Source organism: Pipistrellus hanaki (assembly GCF_964339955.1).
Source record: "Pipistrellus hanaki genome assembly, chromosome: 16".
Taxonomy (NCBI): Eukaryota; Metazoa; Chordata; class Mammalia; order Chiroptera; family Vespertilionidae; genus Pipistrellus; species Pipistrellus hanaki.
Window position 1 is genome coordinate 6,670,525 of NC_140518.1, and position 17,632 is coordinate 6,688,156.

Consider the following 17,632-nt stretch of genomic DNA (forward strand, 5'->3'; position numbering starts at 1 on the left):
CTGAGACATTTACAAAGCCCAGCTGATGGCTGTTGAATCCAGCCCATTCTGTGCAGGAGTGACCACAGTCTCCAGCTCCAGAGGCGGAGAGAGCTCTGGGGCTCTCTGCCTTCAGCTGCTCTCAAGCCCAGACTCTTATCTGTCGGCCACTGTCTGTGTAGACTGATTTGCTTAGGAGGTGTCAGGACTCCGATCCTAGGAAGCTTTGGGAGGGTCAGAGGCTGTCACACCCTCCTCTCCCACCCCACAGTGCCTCTGCTTCCCCCCTCCCCACGTGGTAGAGGTGTTTGCACACAGGTGACACACCCCTGAGGCACTACCTAAGAGTGGGTCCCAATAAGGAAGAGCAATTTTGATTAGTCTTATTTTAGCATCTGAATCAAACACCTTCACCTCCTCCTTTGTACTTAAATAGCTCCTTTCATCCAACTAGTTCAAAGCTGCCTAACAAAACAAACCCACTTATTCGTGCACATGACAGAGTAGGCAAGCATTATTCTTCCCATTGAAGGAGAGGGAGAGAAGGTGAGTCATTTAGAGGTTGAAGGATTCTTCTGGTGACAAGAAATGAGTCAATGGGGCCCCAGGGTGATTGACCTGTATTTCTTAAGTTCACATCCAATGACCTGTCATTTATAATTATAAGATTAGCTTTGATGAGACATTGTTTGTGTATGTGTGCGTGTGTGAAATGGCTTGGGTTCCTGTGAAGAATTGCTGGGTAGATGGGTCAATTATACTTGGGGAGGTGTGAAGAGCTTCCATGGAAACCAAGCAGCCTATCATTACCATCATCCTATCATCATCACCACCACAATATTCATTTTCTTCATTATCATCATCATCATCATCATCTTCTTCACATTGTATTCAAAGATCACATTCATTGAGCTCTCAATTACAGATAAGTTTATATATAAACTCATTTAACCCTTACCACAATCCTATGAAGCCAATGCTTTTGCTATCCCCATTTTGCAGATGAGGAACTGAGGCTCAGAGAGGTTAGGTAACACACCCCAAATCACACAGCTACTAGGTAGTGAAGCCAGAATTTAGATTCAGGAAGTCTGTCTCCAGCAACTGCTCTTAACTTCTGTGCTTGACAGAGGCTAAGTCTCATTGTCTCAGCAGAACCTTAACTACCCACAATGCTTTTCCTTGAAGGAAATGAGAGAGTGTTTATGCCAGAGGAACCATTTCTGAGGCTTTATGTCACAAAAGGTGATACAAGGAATGAAATTCCTATAGCATCTCAAGATAGCTTGAGGACCTTGGCCATTTTAGTGCCTGGAAATCACCAAAGAAGGTCATCCCTTCCTTAACCCTCTGCCATTACTAAAACCACTCTATCTATTGAGGAAGAGAAGAAAAACAGATTCCCATATATATATGTCCATCATTTTACCATTTACAAAGCACTTTCATATGTGTTATTCAGTTTGCCGAACCCTGAGAGAGACACGACAGGCATCACCATGCGCATTTGCAGTGGGAGAAGTTCAGAGTCAGGGAGGGGAAATGACCCCCTAAGTTCTCCAGGCTGGTCTCACTCAAGCCCAGACCTCCTCATTCCCAGGCCATTGCCTTCTCTGCACTGAACTCTAAGGGCTTTCCTGGAAGCACGTCTGGACAACACTTCACATTCAGACCCATCTCAGTGCTGGGAGGGGTGGCTGAGATGGATTTACACAGCAAAGGTACTGCAGGGCCTGGGCTTCTCCCCAAGGATAGTCTTACTGCGCTGTCCTCCTCACCCAGCCACGTTCAGACTGAGCTCCTGGACTGTGGCCAGGTCCTGGCCTCTCTCAGCAGGGATCCCCCTTGACCTGGTTTTTGTACCCAAATCTCCTCTGGCTCCCTTCTCCCTTCTCCCTCCCTGGTTGTAAGACATCCTCCGCATGTGTCCAGCCATTCATGCTGGGCTCCCTGGCCCTCCGCCACACGTCTGCACCCGCAGGAGGGCTCTGGTCCCAAGGGTGGCACAACTGTGTCTGCTCACTAGCAAGTATCACCTCCATTTCTCTCCATTGATCAAATTCCTCTTTCTATTTTCTCATTCACTCTTTGGTTTAGCACTTTTCTTTCTTCTGCCCCTTACCTGCCTCCTTCACCTGCTTTGAAACTCAGTGCCTAGGGGGATGCTGCAGGGCTGAACCATTTGTGGTATCAAAGACAACAAGAACCAAATATCAAAATAATGTATTATTTTTTCAGTGGTTGAGCAGCGACCTATGTACCAGGAGGTCACGGTTCCATTCCTGGTCAGGGTACATGCCCAAGTTGTGGGCTCGATCCCCAGGGTAGGGCATGCATGAGGCACCAATCAATGATTCTCACTCATCAATGATGTTTCTCTCTCTCTCCTTCATCCTTCCTCTATGAAATCAATAAAAATATACTTAAAAAAACAAACACAAATTACCAGGTCTGGTTGAAGCAAAGATTCTTAAAAAGATATGGATTCTAACAAGATCAGTTGTTTGAATTCGACCTGCCGCCACCTAGATAGCGGGTCACCAATACACCTTCGGAATACAGGTGCATCATCTGAAATGGCCTCAGTCCTCATCCCTCAGCCCTCAGCCCCGAGCTGAGAACCATGAACTGGGTTGAAAAGCTCTGACTAGGGTTTGGGGCAGGAATAGGTGTGGGAAGAAATGGGAAGGAAGAAACTATTTTTTGAGGGGGTTGGGGTGAAAGGCCCAATTATATTACCTCACATTAGAGTTAGTTGTGAACCTGTCTGTCTGCTCAACAGGACTGAGAGCTCTCGGAAGGCAGAGGCATGCCACCTCCCTCCCGTCTCCCTGTCCTCCCATCCCCAGCCCAGGGACTAAGCCGCGTGCTATGTAGACATTCAACAAATGCCTGCTTTCCTTAATGTCGCACATACAACCTTCGAATTACATAAACACAGACCTATCTCCAAATGTCCATCTCACACCTTTAAAATTTCTCACCTCCTTACAGTTTTGTTATTTCTCAAATATTTTGGGGCCCATAGTAGCCTGAATTGCTCATGTAATGATAAACCTCTACCAGAACTATGAGCCTTCTGTCTCATTGTGGTCCCACGCCCAGCACTGCAGAGCTGCTCAATAAATGCACTTGGAATAAAATTGAACTAAATGAAGAAAGTGGGTCTGATAGTCCATTGACTGCTCAATTTCTCTCTGAATGAATAAAATCTGCCACTATTTTAATTAGGAAATGAGAGAGCACGTGAAGTCTGAGCCTCACCAGCACCGGAGTCCCACTTCCCCTATGAATCCGAGCAACACATTCCCCCAAGCCTATCGATATTTTGGAAATACTGCAAGAAAGAGGCTAGATTTCCAACGGATGGCAGCATTATGTTTACTCACCAGCCAGCCCATCTGTTGCTCCATCCAGAATTCTTGTGCCATTTCCCCTTCTGCAGGGAAAAAGGAATCTCCACGTCACACGGGTAACCTGTTCCTTCCCGCATCTTCTATGTGGCTGTTGATTAGCTGTGAACTGGAGCCCATGCAGGTCTGACTCCCACTGCTCCTTGCTCCTCTGCACACTCCTTACTCATTCAGGAATAGTAGCTTTGTCCCCCTTTTGACTAGTGCTGCCTGCATGCAGACAATGGTGTCCTTCTCAGCCACAGACACATCTCGGTGTGGATCAAGGAGGTGATTCTCTGGTCTGGACGCCTTAGAAGACTGCCGCTTCTTTCAGAGGCCTCAGAAGCTGTGGTCTCGTGTCTATAGATCTTTCCTGAGTCATAGCCACTTACATCTCGCAGGACACTCAGCAGGTGGGCCACTCTTCCATCCACCGATGCAGGTTGCCTTGGTTACTTCTCAGGGACGGGGTATCTCTGTCTGATATGCGTGGCCCCACGTGATTCTGGGGATTCCTTCAAGGTCTCTTCCTTCTCTCTTCTTCGTGTTCTTACATCTCTCATTAAACACACCTCTCCCTGTTCCATCTCTCTCCATTTCTCTGGCCTCGGCGTTGTGCACAAACTCGGTGCCATTACTTGTCAATCCAATCCTCCAATCTTTTCATATTTACAACCTGCACATTCTCCTTTGACTAAGGCCTCCTCAACGCTACACTGGCCAGTCAGTAGGTCAGGCCAAAGAGCTTGAAGGATGCTGCTGGCATTGAGTCTGTGCTCAGGGGAACCCGCCCTGGGTGGCGAGGAAGGCGGGATGGAGGAAACAGCTCCTTGCACGCTGACAAGTTGGGAAGCAGGAGGCTCCGTGCTGTTCTCTGCAAGCAAATGCTCACGAGGCTGATTCACAGGCCTTTCCATTTGTCCCGAGCCCAGATGAAGTGAGACAGGAGCTTCCTACGGCCCAACCTTGTGCCTTTGCTCTGGAGAGTCTCGGTGATGCTTGCCCCAGCACCCATCTATTTCTTCTCCTTTAATTGCCTTTGAGGAAAACAAAGAAAATTTGATTTTATTAGAAGCCTGGGGCTTCTTTGTAGTGCAGTGGGGCATCTTAATGGCATTATAGGAAGTGGCGATAATGACCTTAGAGAAGGTAGATGGAGGACCTTTTATCTGAGATTCAAGCAGACAGCCGTAAGAATACTGCATGAAAGCTTGATGGGGAGGAGGACTCCAATAAGTTGTCAATAAAGCTGCCACTCTGGCTGGCAGCCAAAGCCACAGTGGAGGTTGGGGTGCTACTACCCAAGATGCAAGGGGTACCCGGTGATGCCTATAATTATGCAACTGATATATATACTCCGAACTTTGGCCACCTCTTCCTCAGACCTCCTGATGCCTGCCTTCAGACCTGCTGGTGCCTTTCTTCATCCCTCAGATCAACCCCAAGTCCTCCAGGCTTGCTTTGCTACCTCCCCTCCCCTGCTTATGCGGCATCTCAGCATTTTTTCTCCCTGTGAACAGGTCCTTGGATTCAGTGACATGACCACAGAGCCGTTCCTGGTACCTTTTAACTTTTGGTTCTTAAACCAGGTTACGTGTAATCGAGAAAGGCTGAGGATGGGAAGCCCAGGACAGAATCGGTACATCTCCCTGGCGTATCAGTTTCACTTAGCAAACTGGGCAAAACGTTAGGGAGTTTCACTGGAAACTTTGGAATGATTTTTTTATCTTAAAGCCAAAATGGGAACCTGATGGCATGTGAAATCAACCCACATGATGCTTTAGGATCAGCCTCAAAGGTTTTCATGCTTGTGGAAGCCACCCCCCAGGCTGTCTCTAGACTTTTCCAGCTACCCGCTTACTCTGTCCCAATGCTATGAACGCCTGTGGAAAAGTCCACCGTCACCTTCTTGTTCCTTTCTTACCTGTCTCCAGATACTTCTCCCAGGTAATTGAAATGCATTTGTATGGATCTCTCAGCTTGAATTTTTTCAACTCTTTTTTGAAATGATCTCTTCCTCCAGAAACCCCCCTGATCCCCAACTAATTATCAAAGCCTTTACCTTTGAAATCTCTCTACCATCCCTTTAAGGGATATACAAGAGGTATTACACAAACACCCGCCCACCTTCTCAGCCATTCCTATCCACCTCCTGGTTTCCAAGGCTTGGGGTTCTACAGCGCTGAAGGAGTCGACTCTTAAAGTAGATGGAAAGGGTGCCCATTGCTGCCACTTCATACAATTTCTTCATTGACTCAATCCCAGTCCCTCCCTACAGATGCCAGGTGGGCTATGAGGTGGGACTGATTATGGGTTTACAGGATCACATGACACAAAAGAAATGACACTGGATAGACCAACTCCCAATTAACAAGGGCAGTTACTTGGGCTAGACTGTGTGGCCTCTTTGAAGGTCTACCACAAAAGTCTGATTTCATGGGTGTACTGAGAGGAGTCCTGACTTAGCAAGAAGCTCAAGTAAAGAATTTTATGGGACAAGAGACTCTTATGAGGAAGACAAATAACAGACTGAAGGGAAGGGCATTTGAAAAGTGGTCAAGATATCCACACCCTCTGTAGAGAGGGCATAAATAGTCCTAGAAGAAGAAGTCCTGACTTAGCAAGAAGTTCAAGTAAAGAATTTTATGAGACAAGAATTTTATGGGACAAGAGACTCTTATGAGGAAGACAAATAACAGACTGAAGGGAAGGGCATTTGAAATGTGGTGAAGATGTCCACACCCTCTGTAGAGAGGGTATAAATGGTCCTAGAAGAAGAAGTCCTACAAGCTCCTTGGGGAGCTGGGACTCTGTTTTCAGCTGGGTGACTTGCTCCCTCCCAGCACCATGCCTTACACCTGCTACCTGCCCAACCTGAGCTGCCGCTCCAGCTGCTCCTCCAGGCCCTGTGTGGCCCCCAGCTGCCACAGCACCCCCCTGCCTGGGGCCTGGAACATCCCTGCCAATGTGGGCAACTGCGGCTGGTTCTGCGAGGGCTCCTTCAATGGCAGCGAGAAGGAGACCATGCAGTTCCTGAATGACCGCCTGGCCAGCTACCTGGAGAAGGTGCGGCAGCTGGAGCGGGAGAACGCGGAGCTGGAGTGCCGCATCCAGGAGCGGTGCCAGCAGCAGGAGCCCCTGATGTGCCCCAGCTACCAGTCCTACTTCCGGACCATTGAGGAATTCCAGCAGAAGGTGAGGGGCCTTGGTTTTCAATCTGTGGTAGAGAAGTGTGGTTCTTGCTTCTGAGTCATCTTGACTCTAGCTTCTCCTCACTAAGCGCCCTCTCATTCTCACTAAGCGCCCTCTCATTCTCCAGATCCTGTGCACCAAGTCTGAGAACGCCCGGCTGGTGGTGCAGATTGACAACGCCAAGCTGGCCGCAGACGACTTCAGGACCAAGTGAGTTCTTTCAGAGTGTGCACTGGGTCTCACTTCTTTTGTTTAATCTCCAAAAGAAAAGGGACTCCCTGAGCTTTGTTGAACAACGGTTTGATCCATTGGTCACAAAGGATTCTGCGGGGATTGAGGGGAGCACGGCAAAGTAATCACCAAAAGAGATGAGGGCTCAAATCAGTCTATTGCTTTTTGGATCCATATTGGGTCTTGAAAGCCTCCAGAACCCTCTATCTCCTGGTTTCACTCATTGCAGAAAGTGGAAAGACAAGAGGAATGGAGTTATCAAAGATCATCCCTGGGAGTCTTGGAGGTCTGCCATTTACTGTTCTGATCTTATCCTTGTGCAGGTATGAGACAGAGCTGGGCCTGCGTCAGCTGGTGGAGTCGGACATGAATGGGCTGCGCAGGATCCTGGACGAGCTGACCCTGTGCAAGGCCGACCTGGAGGCCCAGGTGGAGTCCCTGAAGGAGGAGCTGCTCTGCCTCAAGAGGAACCATGAAGAGGTGAGGCCAGAAATGAGAAATGAAAAAACTTGATTTAGTCTCTTGCTGACGTGGCTTTAGTGATTTCCTTTTAAAACACCCACACTTCATAATGACAGGAAAAATGAAGAGATGGAACCTATACATGGTCCCAGAAAGTTGTCTCTTTCCACCAGCTTGTGATTGGTTACCGTGTCGTAGAATGCCCACGTTGGCAGGGATGTTCCAGGGTCTATTGTTGTATTCATGCTATGCGAAGTCATTTCTCACCACAAAGAGCCAAAAGAGCCTACTCTTTCAAAGGCTTGGTGGAGAATAATCTGGGGCTCCTTTTTCTTTCTCCTGGGATTAAATTATTCTCTTACTTGATAGCAAGAATTATTTGATGCAAACTGGGAAAGTGGACCTTCAGTGGCATCCAAGCAGGACCTTGAAAATATGTATTTTTTTAAAAAATTGTTGACACTATTATAGATGTCCCCTATTTCCTCCCCCTTTGCTCCCCTACACCCAACTGCACGACCCCCCTGACCTTTTCCACAATGTTGTCTGTGTCCATGGTTCTATGCATACATATATATATGTTATGTGGCTAATCTCTTCCAGTCCCTCCACTCCTCTCCCCTCTGAGAAGTGTCAGTCTGCTCCATGTGTCCACACCTATGGTCATATTTTGTACTTTCAATCCTGGTGGGATGGCACAGTCATGGTGAGGAGAGAGCTGGGCCATATAGAGCACAGATCACTTTGCCTTGAACCATCATAGAGTGCTCCACTGTTTCTTTCCTGAGGAAATAGACTAACAGGCTTCAACAAACAATGCCATTCCTTTGAGTCTATTCTTCATTGAGGATAGTCACTCTTGCTTTTTCTGAATCCACAGGAAGTCAACACCCTGCGTTGCCAGATTGGAGACCGCCTCAACGTGGAGGTGGATGCTGCCCCCACCGTGGACCTCAACCGCGTGCTCAATGAGACCCGGTGTCAGTATGAGGCCATGGTAGAGACCAACCGCAGGGACGTGGAGGAATGGTACACCAACCAGGTGGGCATCTAGGCACATGGCCACCCAGGACCTCGGGACCCTTAAGGCAGGGTCTGATCCTGTCTCTTACCTTTGTTGTTTCAGACCCAGGAGCTGAACAAGCAGGTGGTGTCCAGCTCGGAGCAGCTGCAGACCTGCCAGGCGGAGATCATTGAGCTGAGACGCACGGTCAATGCCCTGGAGATCGAGCTGCAGGCCCAGCACAACCTGGTGGGTACTGTTCAGACCTGCTGGTGAGAAAGTAGGGAAATCAGAGTCACTGGTAGATCTTTTGGTCACAGTCTCTTTAACTCTGGAAGCTTATGACGTGCATGGAACCCTACGGAGGGACATGCTAAAGGAGCAGCTCTGTGACATTCTTCCTCTCCCCCGCACAGAGGGACTCACTGGAGAACGCGCTGACGGAGACAGAGGCCCGCTACAGCTCCCAGCTGTCCCAGGTACAGTGCATGATCACCAACGTGGAGTCTCAGCTGGCTGAGATCAGGGGTGACCTGGAGCGACAGAACCAGGAGTACCAGGTGCTGCTGGACGTCAAGGCCCGGCTGGAGTGTGAGATCAACACGTACCAGGGCCTGCTGGAGAGTGAGGATTGCAAGTGAGTACCTGGCTGGGGGTTTGATGAACGAACACACACACACACACACACACACACACACACACACACACACACATGGATTCCAGGGAAAAATTGCATGCCTTGGAAAGGGAATTATGACTTCACACCAGACAGGCTGAAGCAGAACTCAGAAAACACAATATGGTCATCATTGAAAACATAAAATGGAAAGAATTGTTTAATGTACAAACTGAAATTGTACAGCCAAGTCTTTGTATTCTAATGTGATAATATTGATGATATTTCATACGTCTTATAATACTGTGTTTTGTAGACGGTACATTTCCACTCACTACCTCATCTGGCCTTACATACAGTTAAGAGCTGGCAGGCTGGATCAGTGTTTACCCCAGTCTATAGGGGAAGAAACTGGGCTGAGAAAGTTCAGGGACTTTCTCAAGGTCACCCACTGGGAATAGATAGTGTTGGGAGTCAAAGCCAGAGTTGCAGAGTTTCTGTCTAGAATTTTGGTGTTATATGGTAGGGAGACCATGTGAAATTTGACCCTGAGCTTTGTAGCCACCGAGCCTCTAGCCTTTCTGTTATTGGTCAGGCCAAGTCTAGATGGGCATTCCATTCTTGGGGTCTCTCTGGTACATATTATAAGCCTCCCTCAATTCACCTTTCCACATCATTCTTTTCGCCAGGCTGCCCTGCAACCCCTGCGCCACAACCAACGCCTGCAGCAAGCCCATTGGGCCCTGTGTCTCCAATCCCTGCACCCCCTGCGCTCCCCCTGCCCCCTGCACGCCATGCATCCCCCGCCCCCGCTGTGGACCCTGCAGCCCCTTTGTGCACTAAGGGCTGCCAGAGCAGCCAGGAGGCAGGCCCAGGGCTCCGGAGCTTTGACCTGGCCTGGCCCTGGTTCATTCAACACATGGGCTGAAGACACAATTTGCGTGGCTGGAGACTCACCCAACCTACTCTAGATAATTCATTCCCTGCCCAGCCTTGCCTTCACCAGGATCTGTTCCTTTGTTGCTTGTCCAGAGAACCCTCCCAAGCACCAGCAGCCTTCCTTGGAACCTCCTAATAAACTTGACTTCCCTGGCAAAGCAGATGCCTTTCTCATTGGTATTCATTCGTTTCGCCACACCCACCCCTGGAGAACTCTATAAAAAGCCACTTGAAAGTCAGGCCATATAATGACTGACTCTTGCATACAGAGCCGTTTTATGCCCAGCGGGCAGAGGGCTGGCCTGGCACCCATGGGTGAGGCTGGGTGGCAGGAGGGAGGGCAGGGCAGCTGCTGAGCTATGGCTCCTCTCTCTCCCTGACCATTCCTAGATTCTCCCCACCCTCTTCTCTTGACCTGGACATCTCCTAAAGCTGACTGTACTCAAAGGCATGAGCTGGAGGCCAGAGAGAGAGAGAGGCTCTGGAAAGCTCATCTTCTCTAGGCAGGAAGTTATAGGGCCCGGCACTGTATCACCTGGGTGACGGGGGGTCCCACAGCCTCAGGAACACCTAGTGAAGGGACCCTCTGATGTGTATGCCCTGTGTAGTGTAGGTGGGTCATTACCAGCCTGGGCTTCGGCTGCTTGTTTCCCCTCTGGGCTCTGAGGCTTAGACTCCTCAACTCCTCACTTGATATCCCTGCCTTTCTCAATGTGGTCCAACCAGTACCTGATGAATACCTGCCCCATGCAGACCCTAGGCTGCAGGGAGGGGAGACACATAAAAACAGTCCAGGCTGCAAGTTATTTACAATTTGTTAAAAGGCTTAAAACTCATCCCCAGGGAGTGCTGTTATAAGCCATGGTCCCTGGCCTTGTGACCAAAGGCTGGAGAGGCAAGCAGATCATGGGATACTGAAGGGGATAGTAGCATTCATCGAGAATGGGGATCTTTCTTTAATTCTAATGAAGAGCCACGAAAGTGATAAGCATCTATTTGCTAAAATAGATGAAATTGAATTGAATTGAATTGAATTGATCCCTCAATTCACCTTTCCACATCATTTCTCAGAGGAAGGGATCAGAGACCACAGAGGGTCTAATTTTCCCCATTAATTTGCCCATCACACCAGGCTTCCTGAGGCTGGTATCAGACCCCACATTAGTGAAACACAGTCTGTGTACTAAAATAATAAAATGGATTAAAAAATATTTTTAAATAAAGCAACTATTTATTCTTTCTACTATAACTTTCCCCTTCATTTCTTTTTTTTTAATCCTTATTTTCAAAGCTTGAATTTCGGGATGGATTCAGATTTGCATGTTTGGCTACTTGGTTTGTGAGAAGCCTCTGACCTGAACTTCCTTCTCTCATGTGGTTCACCACCAAGTCTGTGATTTCCTCCAAATCCAAGGTCAAGTTCGGTTCAGAGGTCCTGCCTAATTTTGCTTGTTCATTGATTACATATCCTGCTTACATATATTAGTATTTTACAATAATGCTGAAGTAATTCTAAAAGCTCATGTGGTAGGCAGAATACCTGCTCTCTTCCCCTGCAAAGGTGTCCATGTCCCAATTCTAGGAACGTGGAATATATTAATTTACACACAGAGGAAAATTAAGGTCTCAGATGGAATTAAAATTGCAAACCAGCTGCCTTTACAGTGGGGGATTATTTTGGATTAGCTGGTGGGCCCAATGTAATCATAATGGTTCTTAAAAGTGGAAGAGGGAGGGACAAGAGAGACAGAGGGAGATGTGACTGTGGACACAGGTCAGAGCAATGTGACAGGAGAAGCACTTGACCCATCACTGCAGGATTTGAAGAGGGGCCTCCAATCCAAGGAATGCAGGTAGCCTCCAGGTATTGAAAAAGGCAGGGAAATGGATTCTTCCCTGGAGCCTGCAGAAAGGAGCACAGGCCCACCCACATCTTCATTACGTTTTTTAAATTATGACAAAATATATATAACAGAGAATGTACCACTTTAACCATTTTTAGTGTATGTTTCAGGGCCATTACATGCATTCACACTGTTGTGTGCAGCCATCACCACTATCCATTTCCAGAACTTCATCATCCCAAACTGAAACTCTACTCATTAAACCTCCCAATCCCACCTGCCCTGAGCCCCTGGAACAACCTTGATTCAACTTCCTGTCTGTCCGAGTTGGACTATTCCAAATACTCTCTTTTCTAAATCCCCACTCAACTCCGAGAGCCAGGAGTGTATCTTCTACTCAGCTCTATTTGATACTCTATGGCCCCAGGACCATCTTCTGATGAGGGCCCCAGGTCCCCTCTCAGTTGGAATGTCCAGTGAGTGCTCTTTGGTGATCTGGTTTATTGGCTCCTGAGCTTTCTTGGTCTGAACTCTAAGCCCACTGGGCATATCACTCTCCATATCACTCTCCGATGTTTAACTTTTCCCCAGGCTTACAAGCTAAATATTTTTGCTGATTCTTTTCCTTTCTGTTTCCCTGAAAATTTTATAGTTATTATGGAATAGAGATAAAGCACCTTTTTCATCCTCGTACCTGGGACCAAAGTCATTGTTGGAGCCCTTTGAGGCCTGAGACTGCTGTCAGCATCTACAGGTGGGAGAGCACTGCCCAGGAGTCTCAGCATTTTCCTCTATAAAAGCCTATTTCATTACTTCCAGGAGTCACGCCTCATCACAAGCTTATGGTTATTTGTCACTTTTTAACCCCCATTCTACTGAGGAGCAAAGCAATATGTCTGTCTTTGGAGCTGGTATCAAAATTCGTGATCTCATTTCTGTGTCTTCTTCCAGTTCTTGTGCTTGGACACTCCATGACCTTGTCCTTGTCTCATATCTCCAGTTCAGTGGTTGGCAACTGATGGTCCACGGATCACTGGTGGTCCTTGAGGTCTGAAAGGTTGGCAACTGCTCTTCTAATTCACAATGAGGTAGGATGGCCCAGGCAGACTTGAACCTACCTATATGTGTCATTGGACAAGTTAAATTTCTTCCCAGTGTCTCAGATTCTTCACCTCTGACATTGATGACAGCAATAGAATCCAAACTCTTTGAGTGAGACAGGAACACTGTGTGTGAAGGGTCCGATAGGCTACCTGACTAGAAAGTGATCTATTGGGATTCATTTTCTTCCTTCCTCACTGTGCCTCCGTTTTCTCTTCCATGAATTCAAATCCTTTTAGCTATAAAATTCTTTGATTCTAGGCCATGAAACTCACTGCTGAAATGAAGATTGGTAGATTTTTTCTGAAAAGGACTGATAGTAAATATTTTAGGCTTTTCAGGCCATATGGTCTCTGTTGCAACTACTCAACTCTGCCACTGTAGAATGAAAGCACCACAGATAATGTCGAAATGAGTGAACATGACTATGTGCGGATAAAACTTTATTTACAAAAAAGGGCAAGAGGCTAAACTCTGCTTTAGGACTATGCCTGCCCATTCCACTGGTTTCGTTGCCCAACCATAAATACTCAATTATTTTCAGTCTCTTCATTACTGACAAATTCTCTAAGCCCCCAACTAATATTCTCATAGAGTAAGGCTCAGGATCCTTGCAGCTGATACAGGATGAATTTTTGCTGAAAGACAAGTTGTACTGAACACTGAAATGTGAGTACACTTGGGAGAAGATGGCCACCAGTAGACTGTTTACTCCAAACTCTCTCTCAAGGAATTCCAGTGGCAGGTCCTCATGGGTGAGGAGTCCCAAACAACTCCACCCCATGTCCCTGGCTATCCTCCCCTCTGAGTAATGGGGAGGACCATTTGGAGTTGTAATGATTCTGTCTCCTTTGAAGCCACCTGATGAAACTCTGTTTTTACCAACCATCAGTACCCAGGAGAAGCCCGTGTGACACAAGATGAATGGAATAATTTTATGGGATGAAGGAAGACTCTGTGGAGGCATCTAACAAGCATATTTTGGAGAAAAAATTACCTGAAGCATTAGGAAAGAAAACTATGCAACACGCCAAACCCCCAGCCATAATAAAGGGTATAAAAGGCCCATAGAGGAAGGAGAGACTCAAACCTCACCCATATCCACCTCCATCAGCTCGTCTGCTGTTCCATCACCTCTCCCAGTACCATGCCTTACAACTGTTGTCTGTCCAACCTGAGCTGCGGCTCTAGCTGCCCCTCCCGGCCCTGTGTGGCCCCCAGCTGCCATGACATCCCTCTACCTGGGGCCTGCAACATCCCTGCCAATGTGGGCAACTGTGGCTGGTTCTGTGAGGGCTCCTTCAATGGCAGTGAGAAGGAGACCATGCAGTTCCTGAATGACCGCCTGGCCAGCTACCTGGAGAAGGTGCGGCAGCTGGAGCGGGAGAACGCGGAGCTGGAGTGCCGCATCCAGGAGCGGTGCCAGCAGCAGGAGCCCCTGATGTGCCCCAGCTACCAGTCCTACTTCCGGACCATCGAGGAGCTGCAGCAGAAGGTGAGGGGTGGGGTATGTGGGGGCACAGCACAGCTGGATGTCTTTGAACAATAAGAAGTTCTCAAGTTCATGTGGTCCTCACAGTGGAACCTTGTTTTCAGATTCTGTGTGCCAAGTCTGAGAACGCCAGGCTGGTGATACAGATCGACAATGCCAAGTTGGCCTCTGATGACTTCAGAACCAAGTATGTTGAAGCTTTTGAGCCACATAACCGCCAATGTCCCTAGGGCTCCTTCCTGGCCCAGTGGGCCTAATGTTGCCTGGAGGCGGAGAGGAAGCCATTGCCCCCTTTATATTTCTCCTCTGATGGCTGGAGCCCAGATTCATATGCTATCTGCTCTTCAGTCCCTATTGGTCCTTCTTAAACTCCAGAATTCAGAAATTGAAGTTAACTATTGGAGAATGGATTGGTTTGGTGGTATATTAACCAACAACATTGAGAGGAGAGTGAGAGACTCCATTCCAGGAGACCCCATGGGCACCTTTGGGTGTTAGGATGAGTCCAGTCCCCTTCAGACTATCCATGCAGAGCTCAAGGGACACATGGAAAAGAAGGGATGGAACACTGGGTCAGTTCAAAGACAGCGAGGCAATGCCATTCCAACAGGACATGGGGCAGGGAGATGGGCTTCCTTCCTGGCTCCTCCTCCCACTCCAACCTGTGTGTGCAGGTACGAGATGGAGCGCTCCTCCCGGCAGCTGGTGGAGTCAGACATAAACAGCCTGCGCAGGATCCTGGATGAGCTTACCCTGTGCAAGGCCGACCTGGAGGCCCAGGTGGAGTCCCTGAAGGAGGAGCTGCTCTGCCTCAAGAAGAACCATGAGGAGGTGAGAGGGGGGAAAAAAACCAACAACAATAGGCTTCAGAGTTAACCCTTCAGCATCAGGTATGAGGAGGCACTTGCCATTAGGACCCCTGGTTGGTACCTTCTCTGAAGAACTCAGGGTCAGTTCAGGGAATAAGGATGCTATGTCCATAGTGTACAACAAGGTGCCGAGGAAGGAAATCCAGGTTCTCTGTTGGCCACTGTTGGGTCCCTAATTTGGTGGTAGAGATTGAAAAAAGAAAAAAGAAAAAAAAGACATAAGACATAGCCCCTCTCTTCAAAGGCTCCACAGTCTTGTCTCTAGTCTGGGGAGACAACAATGTAAAAACATCATATAATCCCAGCAGAGGGAAATAAGTGCTAGATGAAATGTACTAGTATGAGCAGCCCTGAGAACAATCCAGTCTGCTTGAAAGTAACTCTTCTCAGAGGCATGTTATGGAGAGTGGGAAAACTTCAGTACTTGGGTGTTGTAATCTGAGAGAGGGAGCTGAGCAAAGACACGAAGTGGCAGAGGGAGGTATATTTGAGAATGGCCCATGAATGGGTATGGCTGGGCATGTGGTACCTGAAGGGATGTGACAGGAAATGACAAAGGATCTGCGCATGGCCAGGAGTTGGGACTTTGTCTTATAGGAGATGTAGGTCTATTTCAGTTTTCCCAGAAAGGAATAGATGTGATCCTTATTTGGGTTTATTTTTATATAATATCTGTGTCAGTCTTTGGAAAAGTCAGGATATTCTTTTCAGTGAACTTTTTGGCTATCGCAGGAAGATAGCAGATCTATTTCTGTGGGTTCACACCTTCCCCTTCCTCCACCAGGAAGTCAACACCCTGCGTTGCCAGATTGGAGACCGCCTCAACGTGGAGGTGGATGCTGCCCCCACCGTGGACCTCAACCGCGTGCTCAATGAGACCCGGTGTCAGTACGAGGCCCTGGTGGAGACCAACCGCAGGGACGTGGAGGAATGGTACACCAACCAGGTGGGCATCTTGGCACATGGCCACCCAGGACCTCGGGACCCTTAAGGCAGGGTCTGATCCTGTCTCTTATCTTTGTTGTTTCAGACCCAGGAGCTGAACAAGCAGGTGGTGTCCAGCTCAGAGCAGCTGCAGACCTGCCAGGCGGAGATCATTGAGCTGAGACGCACGGTCAATGCCCTGGAGATCGAGCTGCAGGCCCAGCACAACCTGGTGGGTATTGTTCAGACCTGCTGGTGAGAAAGTTGGGAAAGCAGAGTCACTGGTAGGCCTTTGGGTCACAGTTTCTTTAACTCTGGAATCTTGTGACTTCTATGGAACCTTAAGGAGGGACATGCTAAAGGAGCAGCTCTGTGACATTCTTCCTCTCCCCCGCACAGAGGGACTCCCTGGAGAACACACTGACGGAGACGGAGGCCCGCTACAGCTCCCAGCTGTCCCAGGTGCAGTGCATGATCACCAACGTGGAGGAGCAGCTCGGTGAGATCAGATGCGACCTGGAGCGGCAGAACCAGGAGTACCAGGTGCTGCTGGATGTCAAGACCCGGCTGGAGTGTGAGATCAACACGTACCGGAACCTTCTGGAGAGTGAGGACTGCAAGTGAGTATGAGGCAAAATATTTCTGGGGAAGTATATGTGGGACTAATGACACTGTAGACTCACATGTCGGCCATATTTTCAACTCACCCAATAACATTAATCAAGTGTCTACCATGTGACAGTTAAACATATATGTAAGGTCAAAGGTAAAGTGTATATATCCCCTGCCTCAGAGAGCTAACAATACAGGTAATATTTTCAAAAGGACAAGTTTCCACTTCTACCCATGTCATTCTGGGGAAGGGAAAAGGATTTGGTAATAATCACATTTGATTCCAACTAACTCCACCACTATAAATTCATAGGTTGTTTCATTTACGTTGGTCTTTTCTCTATCCTCTCCCTAATGCATTCTAAAACTGTTTTCTCCCAGCCTCCCCTGCAACCCGTGCGCCACCACCAATGCTTGCGGAAACTCCTGTGGACCCTGTTAAAAGGTTGCTATTTACTTAAATACTGACATCCTCTTTGAAGATGACAATGAAGCCATTTACATCAAACCTGGAAAAGGTTCCTAGGTACTACTTCGCTAGAGCTCAGGTGCCTTTAGACACCTTGCCATGCCAACTGTGATATTTCTAGACATGGAAATGCTTTCCAGATCCAACAAGCAAGGACACATCATCAAGTTCCAATGTCTGGGAAACTCCCTTCCATTGAAGGTTGAGTCTCTGTATCTGAGGATGTCCAACTCCCTGTAATCTGAGCTCCAGGTATTATTTTAGGGCGTTTCCCATACATATTACATTTCCTGCTTTCCTGGCTTCTTTGGCATTCTCTGGAATGCAAGGAGGCTACTTCATTTACTTCCCAATAAACTTTATTTCTCTGGCATTGTAAATGTGTTTCTCATTCATATTCATGCATTGTAAAGTACATCTCATGGCTGCTCCATAAAAAATACCCCTTCATTAGGATGTTGGCGTGAGTTGAATGACTGAAGCCAGCCACCGTCTTCCAGTGAG

At 48.0% G+C, this 17,632-nt stretch overlaps 2 protein-coding genes across 2 annotated transcripts; both read left to right on the forward strand.

Moving 5' to 3' along the window:
* Window positions 1-6,221: 6,221 nt before the first annotated feature.
* On the forward strand, window positions 6,222-17,101 carry LOC311611490 (keratin, type I cuticular Ha3-I-like; the record flags this gene model as incomplete). The annotated part of the gene is made up of 8 exons (XM_084863734.1): window positions 6,222-6,284; window positions 13,973-14,257; window positions 14,359-14,441; window positions 14,929-15,085; window positions 15,908-16,069; window positions 16,154-16,279; window positions 16,447-16,667; window positions 17,041-17,101. 8 exons carry the CDS (start codon window positions 6,222-6,224, stop codon window positions 17,099-17,101), a joined length of 1,158 nt encoding a protein of 385 aa, XP_084719860.1.
* LOC311611501 (keratin, type I cuticular Ha1) lies at window positions 6,315-8,903 on the forward strand (the record flags this gene model as incomplete). The annotated part of the gene is made up of 6 exons (XM_084863750.1): window positions 6,315-6,569; window positions 6,694-6,776; window positions 7,121-7,277; window positions 8,140-8,301; window positions 8,386-8,511; window positions 8,679-8,903. Coding segments are annotated over 6 exons (1,008 nt in total), but the record flags the coding sequence as incomplete, so codon positions are not given.
* Window positions 17,102-17,632: the final 531 nt, after the last annotated feature.